The following is a 21066-nucleotide window of genomic DNA, read 5'->3' on the forward strand; positions in this document are numbered from 1 at the left end:
CCCCCTTAGCGACGAAATATCCAAAAATCCTCTCTTAGCGAGCACCTACATCTTAATATGAATATATCCCCAAAATTTCATTTCTTTATGTCCAGTAGTTTTGGCTCGGCGATGATGAATCAGTCAGTCAGTCAGGACAAGTTATTTTATATATATATAGATAAGGAATCTGCTCCACGTACAACATCTTTTGGGCTATGTCCGTTGGACTTAACCTGCAAAACCGACCGTTCATGATATCTCCATTATTAATCCTCCCGTCGAAAAATAGCACTCAAAAATGTTTTAGAAATGGATTACCTTCAAAGTTGGTCGTTTTCCAGTCATGTTGGTCTTGTATATTGTAACAGGAACGCCCGTACTTCAGTTTATCGGAGAGCATGATGAACGACAAGGCGTGTACGGCCCATGCTAAGAGAGTAAGAGAGAAGGGTAGTGAAAGAAAAATTCATGATTAAGTGGATCCTTCAGTTTATTCAATAAATAGGCAAATAATTATGTCACCTTTTATAGCTGAATTGTAGATTTGTCCCTGAGGGCGTGAAGAGGACGTTGTCCCGCGGCGGCTGCGTCGTCTTGCGGTCGGCGTCGGCGTTGTCTTCCGTCGTTGGTGTTTGTATTAGTGTTGATGACTTGAACCAGGGGCAGGAACGGGGAAATGTGGAGCTTCCACATTTGACGTCGTGGGGTGTTGGTGTGACACTTCCCTATGGCGAAGCACGCCGAAATAGTTCCCACAGTAGCAAGGATAAAGTTAGAGTCACAGTTCGTATTTGGAATAATACGCAAATGAAACAATCTAGAACCTTCCGAGGTGCGGTGATCGAGCACTTCATAAAGAAAAGAAAATTTATCGAGTACAGTCTCTGCACTGTACTCCACCAGCATAATACATTTGTTGAAATAAATGACAGTCCAAATTCCCGTACGTCGTGATTTTCAGATTAACACTGGCACTTAAGATCATAATGCAACACAGTTCAACGGATAGACATAGTCTTTAAAGGAAATTGAGGCTGGCTAGAAATACTACCGCTGCTTTCACACAGTCTTTGAACGAAATCAATGCTGGCACAGTTAATGCAAGAACACAGTCTTTAAATGAAATAAAGCTGACACAATTAATGCGAGAACACAGTTTTTAAACGAATTCAAAGCTGGCACAGTTTATGTGAGAACACAGTCTTTAAATGAATTCAAGCTGGCGAGAACACAGTCTTTAAACGAATTCAAAGCTGACACAATTAATGCAAGAACACAGTTTTTAAACGAATCCAAAGCTGGCACAGTTTATGTGAGAACACAGTCTTTAAATGAATTCAAGCTGGCGAGAACACAGTCTTTAAACGAATTCAAAGCTGACACAATTAATGCAAGAACACAGTCTTTAAACGAATTCAAAGCTGGCACAGTTTATGTGAGAATACAGTCTTTAAATGAATTCAAGCTGGCGAGAACACAGTCTTTAAACGAATTCAAAGCTGACACAATTAATGCAAGAACACAGTCTTTAAACGAATTCAAAGCTGGCACAGTTTATGTGAGAACACAGTCTTTAAATGAATTCAAGCTGGCGAGAACACAGTCTTTAAACGAATTCAAAGCTGACACAATTAATGCAAGAACACAGTCTTTAAACGAATTCAAAGCTGGCACAGTTTATGTGAGAACACAGTCTTTAAATGAATTCAAGCTGGCGAGAACACAGTCTTTAAACGAATTCAAAGCTGACACAATTAATGCAAGAACACAGTCTTTAAACGAATTCAAAGCTGGCACAATTAATGCAAGAACACTGTCTTTAAACGAATTCAAATATACAGCCGGACCGAGAGACGAATTATGTCGTGACGGCTTACTTGCACACACTCGCTGACTCACAGCTTACTGCCGACTCACTCCACTCTCTGCCTTCAGCACACTGCCGTCGCATACCGCGCACTCCCTTTGCTTTACTGCAGGCTTTCTGCTTATATTCTGCCTTACCCCAGGCTGGCGACTCGCTTATATTTCGTTCATGCAGCAATGGAACACGAAGGAACCTTCTGCGTGACGTCGCTTGTCCTTGGCCGGTGTTCTGGAACGTCGCGAACTTGCTCGCAGTTCCCATTATGCCTGTGCGCTCGGCGCAAGTTTTAAAGACTTACGGCCGGGTGTTAGCGAGCTTCTCTTAATAAAAGAATGAAACGTGAATGCTCGTAGGGTGTTACCGTTTCATCTCCCCCCCTGCTCGGGAAAAAGAAAATTGCTGGGCGATTTTCTTTTCGCTCATCTCCTAGTAAAGTATTTCAAAAACTTGAACAGTCTTCTCACTATAGCCAGAAGATTAATGTAAGGTGTGACGCATTTTGATATGATTCCATCATTCTCCATCTGTTTAATGATGACCCGTGCTTCTTCCAAGTACTTCATGAGTATCGGAGAAGGCCGTTTCTTATAAGGTGATGTGTCAGTAACATCTAAGTGGTGCTTGAAACCCTCAATGACTCCAGGTTTCTCAGAAAATACATCTGGAAACTTCTTAAAAAGCTCTTGGATTGCCTTTATTACTTTATCATCATCGTAATCTGGGCTTTCAGCTACATTGGCGAAAAGCGTGAAGTTGTAGTGGTCCTCGTTAAACTCATCATCGATAATGGACGCCATCTGGTCCTCTACGGGTCCCACTTCCTCGGGTCGCCCCTCTTCGTGGACGCTTTCTTCGACAGGCGGAGCCTCGCTCATCTTGCCTTCTACTATGCCCACCGGGGTCTCACATTCCGGATTCTTCACGTCATTATAAGTAACCAACTGTAGCCCTACAGATTCGACGTGGAAAAATTTAATCACATTAGCGGGATAATCAATGATTCCCCCATGTTGAATGAGAAAGTCTGATCCAAGAATTAAGTCAAATTTCATTTGCGTCAAAATCAAAAATAGATGTTGGAACTTAACACCACCAATTTCTAACTCAAGAAACGCCTGGAATTTGCATTTAATAGCTTTGTCAGGAACTATGCCTTTAACCTTAACTTGAGCAACCGGCAAGATGGAGATGTAGGTCGTCTCCTGCGCCACATCTATTAATTTCTGCGAAATTAGTGAGGCTTGCGATCCCGAGTCTACTAGAGAGTGGACAATCATATTGCCTAACTTAATGATAATGATCGGTAAGCCGCGTTGTATCTGAGGCTGTCGTGGTGTTGAATCCTCATATAGTAAATATGCATCCTCTAAATACCAATGGTTAATGAGTGCGCTACATACTACTTCTCCTCCCTCCGGGTTTTCAGGCAGCCTCTTTATTGCTTCGACAAAGTTCTTTTTTTTGTACCCGTAGCTCTTGGATCCATTTCCGTTCTCTCATTTCTTCTATGTATCTCTGCCTGGTATTCCAAAGAAGCTGCTCCAGGTAAACCCTCTTCCCTGTTCTTATTCCTTACATATTCCGTAGTCTCTCTCCAACGTTTCTCTAATTCTTCCCGCTGGGAGTTCCTATTATCATTGGGTTGATTAGCTGCCTGCCTCCATGAAGGTCCGGGTTGAAACTTAGCCCTCCCTTCGTAGGGGCGATTCCTAGATCTTCTATACCGAAACGGAATATCTCGGCGAGTTTCTCTTTCTTCTCGCGGTTCTGGATTTACTTGAACCGGAGTTTTCATTTCCGTAAAGTTGGTTGTAGTTTCTTTGGTTCGACTTGCTTTTGCTGCGCTCTGAGTGTGCGCAGTATCGAGTTTCCTCAGGACATCATCGAGCTGCTCCAAGTCCTGGACATTTGCTGCCACCAATATTTCCTGAACATTTGGTGGAAATTGCAGCGTTATGACCTGAATAAGTTCTTGCTCCGGTAAAGGAGGGTCGAAAAACTGCATCTTTTTAAGCTGAGATATGAGATAATCTGAATATCGCGAGGAATTGACGGACGTGTTATACTTTCTAGAGTATAATTGAAGTTTTATCAGGTGCTGAGCCTCAGCACTCCAAAATCGTCTAAGTAAGGCTTCCTTAAATTCTTCGTAAGTGTTAATACTGAATTTAAAAGCGGTAAACCACATTAACGCCTTGCCTTCTAACAATCGAGATGCTATTCGTAAACGACGGTCGGTCTTAACGTGATTTTCTTGAAAGAATTCTTCGAGGTTGAGGAGAAACTCCTTAGCAGTATACTCCTCTTTCCCCGAAAATTTGGCTGGTTTTTCCTCAGTTATTTTAAAAATTGTGGAAACATTCATGGATTCTCCACTAGTGTTGTGAAGGCTAGATGATGAAACATCCTGTTCGATTTGCGATACTTTGTTGCTGAGAGCTTCTATACCCCCTTGGAGTTAAAGTTTTAGGGTTTTAATTTTCCCCTGTACGGAATTCTCAATTTCCTTGACCTCCTTCTCTATGTCGGTCTTGACTTCTGCTACATCGCGACAGATACGAGTAATCTGCGTGTGAGCATTATCTAACTGAGTCTTGACACGTTTATCGGCCTCCTCTTGCTGACTTTTCAGAAGAGTAATTTCGTTTCCCAACTTCATGAAATTATTTTTAACAGATTCATGAAGTTTGTCTTGAATAGACGCGATTTTAGTTTGCGCAAGAGATAATTGAGCATGGGACTCTTGAAATTCTTCCTTTAAGCTTTCTACTTCTTTAAGGACCTCCTGAGAAGAAGACGGGAAAGCAAGTTTTAAGTCCTCCGCCACTTGTGATTTTATATCTTGCTTAATGGTTTCTAAGTCACGTGTTAATCTTTCATTTATTTCCGTAAACTTAGAATCCATTCTTTTGTTAGATTCTTTAAATCTTTTTTCAATTTCGGCACCTGCACTATTGAGCCTACGTTCCAAATTATTATTAACTTCTGCAAATTTTTGATCAACAGATTCTGTCAATTTTACAATGTTGGCTTCATTAGCCTCCCTTAGTTGAGTGATACTACGATTAGTTGCTTCATTAGCCTCCTTAAGTTGACCTATACTAGCCTTAGTGGCTTCCAGGGTCGCGTTAGATTCTTTAAGTTGAGCTCCTAAAGTGTTATTAGATTCAGCAATTCTACGCCCGAGATTAGTGTTACTTTCCGTAATCCTGTCATTTAGACTGAGTTTTAAAGCCTCGATGGCAGCTAGTATATTTTCCATATTAATGTCGTTATTTTCACAAAATGCAGAAAATACAATCATTCACCTCATACGTAAAATCACCATTATTGTCCAATGGTAAAGTTAAAAAATTTCACCAACACAAAATATCAAACACTTGTGCATAAAATTAAATATCACCATTATTGTCCAATGGTAAAGTTCAAAATTTCACCAACACAAAATATCAAACACTTGTGCATAAAATTAAATATCACCATTATTGTCCAATGGTAAAGTTCAAAATTTCGTCAAAGTTATTGAATTGAACTTCGTAAAATTTTAACACATTCACTGAACTGGAATTAACGTACGTACTATGCACTTTTATTTGAATTGGTAAGTTAAGATATCACTGATTTCAAAGTTAATTTTTATCACTTTACTCTCTTTAATCTGGCCCCAACGTCACGGGTGCCACTATTCACTCTCTTTAATCGGGCCCCAACGTCATGGGTGCCACTATTCACTCTCTTTAATCGGGCCCCAACGTCATGGGTGCCACTATTCACTACCTTCTCTCTGTAACAGGAACGCCCGTACTTCAGTTTATCGGAGAGCATGATGAACGACAAGGCGTGTACGGCCCATGCTAAGAGAGTAAGAGAGAAGGGTAGTGAAAGAAAAATTCATGATTAAGTGGATCCTTCAGTTTATTCAATAAATAGGCAAATAATTATGTCACCTTTTATAGCTGAATTGTAGATTTGTCCCTGAGGGCGTGAAGAGGACGTTGTCCCGCGGCGGCTGCGTCGTCTTGCGGTCGGCGTCGGCGTTGTCTTCCGTCGTTGGTGTTTGTATTAGTGTTGATGACTTGAACCAGGGGCAGGAACGGGGAAATGTGGAGCTTCCACATTTGACGTCGTGGGGTGTTGGTGTGACACTTCCCTATGGCGAAGCACGCCGAAATAGTTCCCACAGTAGCAAGGATAAAGTTAGAGTCACAGTTCGTATTTGGAATAATACGCAAATGAAACAATCTAGAACCTTCCGAGGTGCGGTGATCGAGCACTTCATAAAGAAAAGAAAATTTATCGAGTACAGTCTCTGCACTGTACTCCACCAGCATAATACATTTGTTGAAATAAATGACAGTCCAAATTCCCGTACGTCGTGATTTTCAGATTAACACTGGCACTTAAGATCATAATGCAACACAGTTCAACGGATAGACATAGTCTTTAAAGGAAATTGAGGCTGGCTAGAAATACTACCGCTGCTTTCACACAGTCTTTGAACGAAATCAATGCTGGCACAGTTAATGCAAGAACACAGTCTTTAAATGAAATAAAGCTGACACAATTAATGCGAGAACACAGTTTTTAAACGAATTCAAAGCTGGCACAGTTTATGTGAGAACACAGTCTTTAAATGAATTCAAGCTGGCGAGAACACAGTCTTTAAACGAATTCAAAGCTGACACAATTAATGCAAGAACACAGTTTTTAAACGAATCCAAAGCTGGCACAGTTTATGTGAGAACACAGTCTTTAAATGAATTCAAGCTGGCGAGAACACAGTCTTTAAACGAATTCAAAGCTGACACAATTAATGCAAGAACACAGTCTTTAAACGAATTCAAAGCTGGCACAGTTTATGTGAGAATACAGTCTTTAAATGAATTCAAGCTGGCGAGAACACAGTCTTTAAACGAATTCAAAGCTGGCACAATTAATGCAAGAACACTGTCTTTAAACGAATTCAAATATACAGCCGGACCGAGAGACGAATTATGTCGTGACGGCTTACTTGCACACACTCGCTGACTCACGGCTTACTGCCGACTCACTCCACTCTCTGCCTTCAGCACACTGCCGTCGCATACCGCGCACTCCCTCTGCTTTACTGCAGGCTTTCTGCTTATATTCTGCCTTACCCCAGGCTGGCGACTCGCTTATATTTCGTTCATGCAGCAATGGAACACGAAGGAACCTTCTGCGTGACGTCGCTTGTCCTTGGCCGGTGTTCTGGAACGTCGCGAACTTGCTCGCAGTTCCCATTATGCCTGTGCGCTCGGCGCAAGTTTTAAAGGCTTACGGCCGGGTGTTAGCGAGCTTCTCTTAATAAAAGAATGAAACGTGAATGCTCGTAGGGTGTTACCGTTTCATCATATTGTGGGAGAGTAAAATCACGGTTTCGGTTCCCTATAAAATCCCAGTCCATTCCGTGAATCTGAAATAGTATGGACCTTGAAACCTACCTTTGGACAGGTGGATGCTAAATATAAAGTTTTGTTGAAATATCTTCAATAGTTTTCAAGTTATAAGACATAAGTTTCATACGCACCCACTTTTCAGTTAAGTCCGTGGGGACATGTGCTGTAAAACCGTCCATTAATGTATCTCCCTTATTAATCCTCCCATGGAAATGATGCACATGAGAAAAAAAGTTTTAGAAATTGATTTCTATTAAGGATGGTAGATTTCCATTAATTTTGGATGTGCCTATTTTGTGGGAGTGCAAAATCATGGTTTCGGTTTTGGAAAACCCCCAGTAAATTTAGGTATTCAGAAATAATATTGGCCTCAAAACCTACCCAAAGACAAGTGGATTCTAAATATCAAGTCTGCTAGAAATATAGCCACCGAGCTCGATAGCTGCAGTCGCTTAAGTGCTGCCAGTATCCAGTATTCGGGAGATAGTAGGTTTGAACCCCACTGTCGGCAGCCCTGGAAATGGTTTTCCGTGGTTTCCCATTTTCACACCAGGCAAATGCTGGGGCTGTACCTTAATTAAGGCTACGGCCGCTTCCTTCCCACTCCTAGCCCTTCCCCGTCCCATCGTCGCCATAAGACCTACCTGTGTCGGTGCGACGCAAAGCAACTAGCAAAAAAAAAAAAAAAAAAAAAATAGCCAGTAGTTTCCAAGTTATAAGAAAACAGACGAACAAACAGACACCAAAGCTAAAGAATATGCAGATGGTCATTATTACACCGGAATGGGATAACTGTACGGAAATTTCGCAAAAATCGTCAATATACAGACACGCTGTCCTAATGATTTTATTTATATAGATTATTATTAATAATCATAATAACAATAATGCTATTTGCTTTGTGTCCCACTAACTACTTGTACGGTTTTCGGAGACGCCGAGGTGCCGCAGGAGTTCTATAACGTGCGAGTAAATCTACCGACACCAGGTTCCCGTATTTGAGTCCCTCGAAATACCACCGGATTGAGCCGGGATCGAACCTGCCAAGTTGGGTTCAGTAGGCCAGCGCCTCAACCGTCTGAGCCACTCAGCCTAGCTTGTACTATTATTATTATTATCATCCTCATCATCCGTGCCATGTTTAAATCAATATGTACATATAAATGTAATACCCATGCATGAAAAGAGCAATAAATTGTAGGATGCAAGCAACATATTACAAGGTTTGGGGCATAAATCATTGCGACTCCTTCTTTCCCGTACGAATGCCGGATCTACCACACTAATGAAATACAGATGGGATTGGGGAGCGTATTGTGCTGTGGAATGTATGAATAATGTGGAGTGGTTTAACCAGGTGTAGGATATAGAGCGAGGAAGCTGTCAGCTATGAAATATTTGTGCTACGTAATGTTAATTCTCAGAGAATACAGTAATTTCTACGGTAAACTCTTAAAGTAGTCCCCTTGAATGCCTACAACACGCTGTCAGTGTTGCAGGAGACGTCGGATACCAGTCCCCTCACCGTGTGCAGTCTCATGTTTCACAGCGTTAAGAATGTCCTTTCGTCTCCCAATCCAGCTCCCACGCAATAGTTCTTTCACTTTGGAGATGAGGTCAAAATCATCTGAGACAGATCCATTGAGTGGTGGATGTTCCAGTACTTCCAACCTCCAGCGCTCATGTTACCTCCGTGCGACTTGTGCTGCATACGATCTGGCGTTGTCATGGAGAAGGATGACATTATTGAGAAAATCTGGGCATCTGTGCCTAATGGCACGACGCAACTGTCTGTGCAGGAAGGTTTTTGTAGTACTTTGCTGTCACCTTTGTGCCACATGGAACGAAGGGGCACGAATGGCCATCAGTTTCACAGCGAGAGAATTTTGCCAGAAATTCTGTCTTTGTCGTAATATTTCATGTCGCCATTCTGCAGTCTGGCGTTGGAGATCTGGCTCATACGCACTGGGCATAAATTCATCCACTGTCACTATTCTCTCCAGCTTGCTCCACGTAGCGTACCAAGTGGTCAGAGCATATGCCATACCGTGTCCTCTTTTGCACGTCAGAGGGTGCACGTGGCACCCGACGTGATATAATTTCCCATCAAATTCTGTGGATGGTTCGTTTTTCAATGCCCATTTCGGCTTGTAACTCAAATAGTGTCCATCTTCTGTCCACATCCATGCGCTGGGTAATTACCGCACGTGACGCATCAGTCCGGACACTAACACGTCTTCGGGACCGTTGTAGTATGTCACTGTTTGTTTCACGTCCGTGCTAAAATGCTGCTCTCTATCTCGCAACTGTTCAGCACGGAAGGACATTATTCCCCACAGTTTACACAAGCTTTATATGATATTCTGTGGTATTGCGACCCCCAGCGAACGAAAAGTTTGATGTATGCACGCTATTCTTGCCACGTCACATCCATTTTGTATGGAATCTGACTCACTACTGCAATCCCATCTCCCTACGCGTGTTACCCGTCCAACGCACCACGATCTCGTGCTGTATCCATGTACTGCAAGTGCCATGCTTTCCAGGATATACGATCATTGTGTGGTAACACTGTGAAAAAGTGAAGGAAAAATAGTTACCCTCGTATAAATGGTCTATTACGGACGGCACTCGATCAAGGATGTGACAAGTTGTTGGGGAGAAGGGGCAACACTCGCCCATAAGTCAACTTATTCCACTTACTTTTGTCTATCTCCTATTTTTAATTTCGTGTCACCGGGCGAGTTGGCCGTGCGCGTAGAGGCGCGTGGCTGTGAACTTGCATCCGGGAGATAGTAGGTTCGAATCCCACTGTCGGCAGCTCTGAAGATGGTTTTCAGTGGTTTCCCATTTTCACACCAGGCAAATGCTGGGGCTGTACCTTAATTAAGGCCACGGCCGCTTCCATACAATTCCTAGGCCTTTCCTATCCCATCGTCGCCATAAGACCTATCTGTGTCGGTGCGACGTAAAGCCCCTAGCAAAAAAAAAAATACGTGTCGAACGTGTTTGGGTTATTTCTTGTTCTCTTCCGATCCCTCCCACTGTGGGTGGGGGCATTAGAATGCATCCATGGTATCCTCTGCCTGTCGTTGAAACGACTAAAGAGGATCCAGGGGCTTTCATCGTGGGAGCGTGAGTTGGCGAGCACGGATCCCTTAGCTGAGCCTGGCATTGATTCCACTTACTTGTGTCAGACTGCTTGCCTTTAGTATCCTCATGCTCCTCTCTAGGTCAACTCTTGTTCTTTTCCGACCCCCATAGTACTAGCCTTGCGAGGCCTAAGGAGTCTTTCATTTTCACGTCCTCTATGGCCTTTCCGCTCCTTTCGTCGATAACTCTTCCATTTTCCTCCTGATTAATGTTAATAGAGGATAGTTGCCCAGTTATACGCCCTCTTAAAATAATAATATTATCATCACCACCATTCTTAAGCTTGACGGAATTAGTTTTGCGAGACTTAAGGAATCTTTAGTCGTTCTATCCTCCTTTGCTCTTCGCTTCCTTTTGCCAGTAATAATTTCTTTTTTATTCCTCATTCTCATTTTATTAATGGTGAGATAAATTGATAATCATGATACATCTATCACCATCACCACCACCGAAAGACAGGTGCTAATTTAGTCTAGCTAAAGGTAGGTCCTCGAGGGACCAGTTATATGTATCTCCTAGTGCGAAGGATAGGTTCTTCACAAGTACTAAGCACTTTTAAATGACTGAATAATGTATTCATTGATCACGTTCTCAACGTAATAAACGAGTAGCATTGTCTCTGGCTTCTCAAGAAGCCGGCCGCGGTTCTAATCGTGACCAATGCGCGTGTTATTAAAAAAAATTGAAACTTAAATCCCCGTGATTCGTACAACTAGAGGTCCCGTGGCTATGACCTCAATGTCAACTGTTTTATTTCACTCCAAGCTTGCTTGATTTTTTTAGTTCTCTCAGTACCGGGCGAGTTGGCCGTGCGTTTAGGGGCGCGCAGCTGTGAGCTTGCATCCGGGAGATAGTGGGTTCGAACCCCATTTTCGGCAGCTCTGAAAATGGTTTTCCGTGGTTTTCCATTTTCACACCTTACTTGAGACCACGGCCGCTTCCTTCCTACTTCTAGTCCTTTCCTATCCCATCGTCGCCGTAAGACCTATCTGTGTCGGTATGACGTAAAGGAAATTGTAAAGAATACAACAATCTCGGTGATCTGAATATATTCTAGCAAAATGCGCTTGATGACTGTTCCTTTATTTGCAAAGTCTTATCCCATTATCATCATCATCATCATCATCATCATCTGTTTAACCTCCAGGTTCGGTTTTTCCCTCGGACTTAGCGAGGGATCCCACCTCTACCGCCTCAAGGGCAGTGTCCTGGAGCTTCAGACACTTGGTCGGGGGATACAACTGGGGAGTATGACCAGTACCTCGCCCAGGCGGCCTCACCTGCTATGCTGAACAGGGGCCTTGTGGAGGGATGGGAAGATTGGAAGGGATAGGCAAGGAGGAGGGAAGGAAGCGGCCGTGGCCTTAAGTTAGGTACCATCCCGGCATTCGCCTGGAGGAGAAGTGGAAAACCACGGAAAACCACTTCCAGGATGGCTGAGGTGGGAATCGAACCCACCTCTACTCAGTTGACCTCCCTAGGCTGAGTGGACCCCGTTCCAGCCCTCGCACCACTTTTCAAATTTCGTGGCACAGCCGGGAATCGAGCCCGGGCCTCCGGGGGTGGCAGCTAATCACGCTAACCACTACACCACAGAGGCGGACTTATCCCATTATCTATGATTATATTTCGAAGATTGATACAGACTTTAGGATATCCTTCTACTATTTGAACCGTTATATAGCAGGCTGGTCACTATTCAGTGGATGAGACTGTAGCATTTCACCTTTCGTCTTCCCTTCATATGACGCTATTTCTCATCGTTCTTCGCTAGAGGGCTCTGAAAATACACGCTGACTTGAAGCATCCAGCAGAAAACCCATCCGTATCACTGCTTTGTATACTCTTGCATGAGTCAATTAGGAATACACTAGAAATGAAACGTCATTACTCATTACAGAAGAACAAAACGCTAATACTCTATTCCTCGCAGTCCCCAGTTTTTTCTCCTCATGTCGGACTTATCTGGTGAGCTGAAAGTAGTACATACGCGGCTCGAATTCAGGCTAATGTATGTGAATATTTTGTAATTATCAGTTACGTCCCTGCTATACGGATTTCATGTAAAACTGGATGTCTCGTGGATATGATTATGACATCGACGGTCACGTAAAACTTCAATTTTTGTAGTTCATAAGAAAGTTTTTCACACAATTATTTTCATAGTTACTACCCATTTTAACTGAGTTCATCAGATAATTCTCTTTCCTTATGTGGAGCTCTCTGCACTGAACAGTTATCTCCAACGGTATGTGAAATATTATTTTGTTAGGGAATATGTTTTACCTAATTCATAAGCGCCTAGTACTTGACTCTCTCTCTCTACGGAGTAAATACTCAAGGGCCTGGGACATTTCAGTACTAACGATACATGTCCTCATATGAATTTGTTGGTATAAATAAAATAATATTTTTAAAATGTTATTTGCTTTACGTCTCACTAACTACATTTTACGGTTTTCGGAGATGCCGAGGTGCCGGTATTTAGTTTCGCAGGAGTTATTTTACATGCCAGTAAATCTACCGACACGAGGCTGACGTATTTGAGCATCTTCAAATACCACCGGACTAAGCCAGGATCGAACCTGCCAAGTTGGGGTCAGAAGGCCAGCGCCTCAACCGTCTGAGCCACTCAGTCGGGCTTGGTATAAATAAAAGTATAATTTTTGTATCAGAAATCAGCGGAATTATCCCTTCTTAGCACGATTTTTTTTTACTGAAGCTTGTAAGAGAACTACTCGTCACCCTCCATCAGTTCACAAACTGTATCGAGCGAGCGAGTTGGCTGCACGGTTAGGGACTCGCAGCCGTGAGCTTGCATTCGGGAGATAGTGGGTTCGAACCCCACTGTCGATAGCCGTAAAGATGGTTTCCCGTGGTTTCTCATTTTCACACCAGGCAAATGTTGGGACTGTACCTTGATTAAGGCCACGGCAGCTTTCTTTCCACCGGGCGAGTTGGCCGTGCGTTTAGGGGCGCGTGGCTGTGAGATTGCATCCGGGAGATAGTGGGTTCGAATCCCACTGTCGGCAGCCCTGAAGATGGTTTTCCATGGTTTCCCATTTTCAAACCAGGCAAATGCTGGGGCTGTACCTTAATTAAGGCCACGGCCGCTTCCTTCCAACTCCTAGGCCTTTCCTATCCCATCGTCACCATAAGACCTATCTGTATCGGTGTGACGTAAAGTAACTTACATATTTTAAAAAATGTATCGAACATGGTTAGACATGTCACAAAAGGCCACAGCTATGGTGTCACCGTTTTCGTTCAAACTTCGGAGGGTAGACATGTGTTAAAATGGACTGTTACGTGTCCTAGAGGTTTTTAAATTTTATTTTTGGTTTTGACTGTTATTTAACGTGGGTGTCTAGGGTTAGGCTAACAAACAGCTAACTTTTATGTTTACTTTATGTCGTGTTTTGTTTCTGTCTTCTTCACATGGACTAGAAAATGCTCAAATTAATTATAAGGTGCATCATAAACTCGTCTTTTAGCCCAAAGTTTGTAACATTTTCGTAACGCTGCTCGAATGCCGGAAATCACCCAGAACCCATCCTGCTGCTTTCCCTTGGGCCTTTTCCAGTTCTAGAATCAAACAATCCTGGTGAGGGTTCCAAACATGGGAACCATACTCTAATTGGGGTCTTACCAGGGACTTACACAGTTACACTAACTCTAATCTCTCGACTACGCTTGTTTGTGCATTAAATAAGAAAGGAGAAAAGGCAAAAGGACAACTACCACCCCTCTTTATTACAATCACAGAGTAAGAAACTGGCACCCCAGCATTAACTACACATGTCGCAAGTGTATTTAAATAATGGATAGTCACATGTCTTGCAGCATCAACAAGTAGGATCCTTCACTTTCAAGCAAACGAACAAAAAGAGAAATATATCTGTCCACTGCTCGATTCCATACATGCTAAAATACACAGAAAGCCACGGCAAAAGACATGAACAATACAGCGATAATACAAGTGAACTGTTATTGCAACCTGCGATCGACTAGTGTTGCCAAGTGACATAAAATTAACTATGATAGCTGCCAACGGCCAATCGAACCACGTTTTAGCCCTCAGATAAGAATTAAAATCCTTGGACTGGTCGTGATTGAACCCAGGCCCCCAGGTAAGGGGGAGGGTCACTATCCCTATGTGAGGAAGCTGGAATATATATAGAAAGGAACAGACGAAATACTGCACACATATTTTAACCTCGTTTTTCAGCTGATTGAATTCATTTTTCTAGAATTGATAGGAAAATCTGATGTATTTTTATGGTGCGAATTGTACGTTTACTTGTTGATCGATCTTGTGCTACTTGCGTGTGACCGATGTGTATCCTTTTTTGATCCATCCAACGATTCTTACATCTTTCTCTCGAACATTTACCGTTGATAGTCCCTTCTACGAATTACTCCTCGAAGCCACTCGTCCTCGTAGAAATTTGCTCTAAATATCGGAAGTATAAGTGCCCAGTTTTAAAGGATACACATGCTGCGATTTAGTTTTAGGCACTCCGCCCCTAATCGAACCAAACAAATTTAAATTACGATGTTCTCTTCTAATAAACGCTGATTGGACGAAAATAAGACATAGTAAGCTGTACCAGGTAGAGCCGCTAGAATTATTTATGTGAAACGTCTGTCCTGTATCGTAATTAGAAGTAATAAACAAAGTTCAAATTTTCATATAGTTTCATTCATTACATTTTCATTTGCGTCCGCCTCTGTGGTGTAGTGGTTAGCGTGATTAGCTGCCACCCCCGGAGGTCCGGGTTCGATTCCCGGCTCTGCCACGAAATTTGAAAAGTGGTACGAGGGCTGGAACGGGGTCCACTCAGCCTCGGGAAGTCAACTGAGTAGAGGTGGGTTCGATTCCCAGCTCAGCCATCCTGGAAGTGGTTTTCCGTGGTTTCCCACTTCTCCTCCAGGCGAATGCCGGGATGGTACCTAACTTAAGGCCACGGCCGCTTCCTTCCCTCCTCCTTGCCTATCCCTTCCAATCTTCCCATCGCTCCACAAGGCCCCTGTTCAGCATAGCAGGTGAGGCCACCTGGGCGAGGTACTGGTCATTCTCCCCAGTTGTCTCCCCCGACCAAGAGTCTGAAGCTCCGGGACACTGCCCTTGAGGCGGTAGAGGTGGGATCCCTCGCTGAGTCCGAGGGAAAAAGCCGAACCTGGAGGGTAAACAGATGATGATGATGGTGACATTTTCATTTGGACCACTTTTAACAATTGTCAAAATTTTATGGTTCAATGGTGAATGATTTCAGATGTAAGATGTGTATGATTTGCAGTATTGTTTACAAGACACCAGCACTTCAGGCTCAAGTTTGTGCCGCTTCTGCAGTCATTTCATTCGCTCTGATGACGTACATTTCGTTTTATTTGATCCCATATTGAATCTACTGTAGTTTCTTTTTAAATATATTTTCTATAGGATTCTGTTCAATTCTTCTTCTTCTACTACCGCTTTTCCCATACCTGTGGGGTCGCGGGTGCTAACTGTGTCGCACATGTGGATTTGGCCCTGTTTTACGGCCGGATGCACTTCCTGACGCCAACCCTATATGGAGGGATGTAATCACTATTGCGTATATCTGTGGTGGTTGGTAGTGTAATGTGTTGTCTGAATATGAATAGGAAAGTGTTGGGACAAACATAAAGACCCAGTCCCCGGGCCAGAAGAATTAATCAAAGGCGATTAAATCCCCGACCCGGCCGGGAATCGAACCCGGAACCCTTTCGATCAAAGGCCTCAACGCTGACCAATCAGCCAACGAATCGGACATAGGATTCTCTTTGATTATTGGTCATATATTAAGTGAGTTTTCTGAAATACGTCAAATTTCGTCAATTTTCGGTTGAAAACAGTACTTTTCTGATGTATTCTGATAAATCTTGTAAGAAAAAATGACATTAAACCTCGCTTGTCTCTGAGAGACATTTACACGCCAAGATACACCAGGTGGTAACTGAATTTCGACCACCAAAACATATTTAAATAGGCGGCCATCTAGTGACATACGTCACCTACCACAATCACATCTTACCGAGCTCTATAGCTGCAGTCGCTTAAGTGCGGCCAGTATCCAGTATTCGGGAGATAGTAGGTTCGAACCCCACTATCGGCAGCCCTGAAAATAGTTTTCTGTGGTTTCCCATTTTCACACCAGGCAAATGGACGTAAAGCAACTAGCAAGAAAAAAAATCACATCTTGTGAACACAATTTTTTTGTTTGCTAGTTGCTTTACGTCGCATCAACACAGATAGGTCTTATGGCGACGATGGGATAGGAAAGGGCTAGGAATGGGAAGGAACCAGCCGTGGCCTTAATTAAGGTGCAGCACCAGCATTTACCTGGTGTGAAAATGGGATACCACGGAAAACCATCTTCAGGGATGCCGACAGTGGGGTTCGAACCCACTATCTCCCGAATACTGGATACTGGCCGCACTTAAGCGGCTGCAGCTATCGAGTTCGGTATCACTTTTTTTTTACTTTAAAATAATATACAAATCATCTCGATATATATAATAATTTTTTCTGCTGTAATCAGTTTATGCCTTACATGAATGGCGTCACATCGACTTTACGCCGGTGACACCTCGACCCCAATTTCAATGAAGTTTCACATAAACAAACAAACAAACAAACAAACAAACAAACAAACAAACAAACAAACAAACAAACAAACAAACAAACAAACAAACAAACAAACAAACAAACAAACAAACAAACAAACAAAATAACTAACAATAAAATGTCACTATACTGCAGCCCGGCCTTGGGCTACCACACGACTGCTGCTCAGTTCAAAGGCCTGCAGAGTACGAAGTGTCGCGTGGTCAGCACAACGAATCCTCGCGACAGTTATATTTAGCTTTCTAGAGCAGGACCGCTATCTCACCGTTTCTGACTGCCAGTATAGTTGAAAGATCGCTTTTAGTAGTTAGGTTCCGTCTGGGAGTACACTGTACTCTATCTACAATATATGTGTTGATTAAATAAAAACTACATTATATTATCTGACTGGCTGATGTACCCGTGTTTCGCTACGGAAATTTACATTATATACACAATTATATGTTAGATAGAGTGTACACGTTGACAGTAAGATTGTATTAAATTGCATAGCTCTTAACATTATCCCAGAAACACGACTGGGAAGTCACCATACGTCCTTCCTCATGTGAAAACTGGGTTAGGGAATTTTCATTGTAATGGTAGGCCTTCTTGCCCACCATCAGTCACAATCAAGTTGGGGAGTTTTCATGATAATGACAGACATTCACTTTTCACCTGCCATTTTACATCCTCAGAAAGACTGTGTCAGTGGTTTTCCCAAATGAAATCAACGTAGATCATTACAGTAACGTCAGCAGGAATGTCGCGATTAAGAGCAATGCTATCATATGAAATACTCGATCAAATTATAAAACACATATTTTCTTACTTTTAATGAACAGTATTATGCTGCCGATCTAGGAGGCCAAAGTCCCAGAGCTGGAATGACAGGCTGCAGACAGCCGTAAACACTCCTCTGACATTATTCTGTGAAGTGCTCATTCCAATCAGTGCCTTAGGGTAGGGATCGATTAGCTGGAATACTATGATGGACCATTGTGTTACGCACCAACAGTATCAGCAAATGAATGAACCAAAGAAATGGTATGCTAAAGAAGAAAGTTATCTAACTCTTTTCTGCCAATATTCAGGCAGGCTGTTGCACTCGGTACGCAGCAGTAATCCCATCTATCTGAGATGTTTGGCAGCATAAGAGACAAAGAACATCACAACAAACAATGGTCAGTATAATCTTATTGTTGATTAATTTTATTAGCTTTCGATATTGTAGGCCTTCACATTTAGTTTTCTTCCGACTCTGAACTACCACTTTTATCATAGTCGATACGGTTAAACTGAATAAAAGAAATGATCGGAAATTGTATTTTCTATAACTTTTGTTATATAGTAGGTACTTTTTGATAGGACCGATGACATAGGCATTTAAAAAATGTGCCTTCCCCTAAACACCATTTTATCCAGGGCGTAAAAAATTATTTATAGCCTAGACAGTAGGTGCTTATTCCCAGACTCTATAAGCCGATTTTCATTACATTCTGTTTATCCATTTTCTCGTTGCTCGACGTTGATATGGACTTGGAAAAAAAAAATAAAACAATACAAGTTCATGAAAATCTCTGTTATCATAGCCGGTAGAGTAAAAAGTATAAGACATAAATGATCGGATATTTAATTCTATATAACTTTAGTTATTTAGTATTTATCGATAGGACCACTAATAACATAAATATTTGGGAATTAAATTTTAGGCCTTCCCCTAAACTACCATTTCACTTAGCGTGAATAAAGTGATTTATAGCCTAGATAGTAATGGCCCATTCCCCTCAACTTTACATACCGATTTTCATTAAATTCTCCTTAGCCATTTTCTCGTGATGCGCGTACAGACAGACAGACAGACAGACAGACAGACAGACAGACAGACAGACAGACAGACAGACAGACAGACAGACAGACAGACAGACAGACAGACAGACAGACAGACAGACAGACAGACAGACAGACAGACAGACAGACAGACAGACAGACAGACAGACAGACAGACAGACAGACAGACAGACATGACGGAAAATTAAAAAGGGAATTTCCATGTTACTGTGGACACGTCCGATACAGAAATGCCATTCCGTTTAAAATTCTGAGTAATTTACGGACAAAACTCTTATTTTATATACATAGAAGTATCGTACAGTACAGTGGAGTTAGACATTTTAAAAGTTACAATGTTTTAAGGTAAATTAAACAGGTTTAATAATACATACTGTGCATATCTTATTATTTCTGGCCTTTACCCCAGTTTATTTTTACAGCCTGATGTCCTTTCTGATGCCAATCCTATATGGAGGTATGTTTCTGTGGTGGCTGATAGTGGGTTGTGTGGTATGCAGGTCTAAACGAAGAGAAATATATTAAAACGAACAAGAAACATCCAAAGTCCGAGCCAGATGAATTAATCATTCTCAGTTAGAATCCCCGATCCGGTTTGGCATGAAATCCGTGGTCCTCCAAACCGATGAACAGTATGCTGAATATTCAGTCAAAGAGTGTGACAGTACACTACTGTACTTATTTGTCATAGAAATGTCTACAGTAGAACTTACATTGCTATGGTCAACAGCAGCCAAAGAGCCTGTTGTTGATGACATGACAATGTTATTATCCCCAATATCTGTTGATAATGACTGAAAGAAGAAAGGCTCTTTTCTACACTGATGTTTTATCACTTGTTGTGGCATTTCTTTTAGCGTAGGATAAAACTTTTGTTAGGTCACTCTAATGTTGATAAAACTGGCAATAATGTCCAATTTTTCCCTTACGTTTGAAAGTATGAACATCGTTCTATTAATTTCACTGCTATCATCAGCTTCCTCCTTTCGCCTAGGTGGGAACGCGAGGACGGGTAAAGTATTGTAGTGTTTTAATACGCGATGAAAAGCAGTCCAAGATACCACGAATTCCAAACTAGTGAGGTCCGAAATAGTTAGCATTTCCTGTAACTTAAATGGGTCGAATTTTTTTTTGCTAGTGGTTTAACGTCGCACTAACATATCGAATATTTTTGGCGATACATGGATGGCTTAACTGAGTTAAACCCCAATATTTGCCTGGCGTGAAAATGGAACATTACTTGAAACCCTTGTTCAGGCTACCGACGGTAGGATTCGATCTCACCATCTCCCGAATGCAAGCTGATAGTTACGGACCCCTAATCGCACGGCCAACTCGTTCGGTTAAATGGGTCGTAACAATTTAGGGAGGGAATACAAAATAATTACAATAAATTATACCGCTGACAACTTTGATCATAATAAAGCAATTTGTCTGAAAAAGGTTCAGTCGATGTTCTATTTAATCTGTTTCTAGCAGATCATTCTGAGCATTACATGTCTGGAATATCATAAAACCGTTGTTATCCTTGGAGAGATACGGGTAGATATCATATTTTACACTGCGTATTTAGGTTCTAATTTCAATCGACAAATTCTACACCTAGCACCTGTTGGCCAACCACGAGAACGATACAAATGCACTCTGCGGACCCACTCAACGACTGCAGTTCGGGTTGACGCCACAAGAGTCATTAACGTGCACATCGACTTTACCCCGGTGACACCTCGACCCCAATTTCAATGAAGTTTCACAACAAACAAACAAACAAACAAACAAACAAACAAACAAACAAACAAACAAACAAACAAACAAACAAAAAACAAACAAACAAACAAACAAACAAACAAACAAACAGAATTTATTTTAAACTACGGCTACATGGGATATTTGAAAATATCTGCAAGCCTCTAGCTAAGGCTCAACAATTATTTCATTTTTGAAACCAAGGGATGACTACATTCACAAAATTTAGCACAATTAATTTTATTATTTTTATTTATTCCAGAGAGCTGTCGCTATGGGCAGACTAACCTTCTTGGCGGTGATCATAGAATCCTGCTTGATGGTACACGCACTGCCAATCGTGGATCCTGGTGAGTACACTTCATAGAGAAAAGAACTACTGTACTATGTTCATTGTACACTTGATTCCATAAGACACCCGC

At 42.0% G+C, this 21066-nt stretch overlaps 1 protein-coding gene across 1 annotated transcript in view; it reads left to right on the forward strand.

The window, feature by feature from the left end:
- Positions 1-21066, forward strand: part of LOC136859129 (uncharacterized) — a 98657-nt gene that overhangs the window by 17725 nt on the left and 59866 nt on the right. Inside the window, exon 2 of the mRNA XM_067138674.2 lies at positions 20907-20994. Within this exon, the coding sequence (XP_066994775.2) occupies positions 20919-20994 (76 nt within the window). The 5' untranslated portion in view covers positions 20907-20918. The remainder of the gene's footprint in view (positions 1-20906; positions 20995-21066) is intronic.

This window comes from Anabrus simplex, chromosome 1, assembly GCF_040414725.1.
Source record: "Anabrus simplex isolate iqAnaSimp1 chromosome 1, ASM4041472v1, whole genome shotgun sequence".
NCBI classification, from domain to species: Eukaryota; Metazoa; Arthropoda; class Insecta; order Orthoptera; family Tettigoniidae; genus Anabrus; species Anabrus simplex.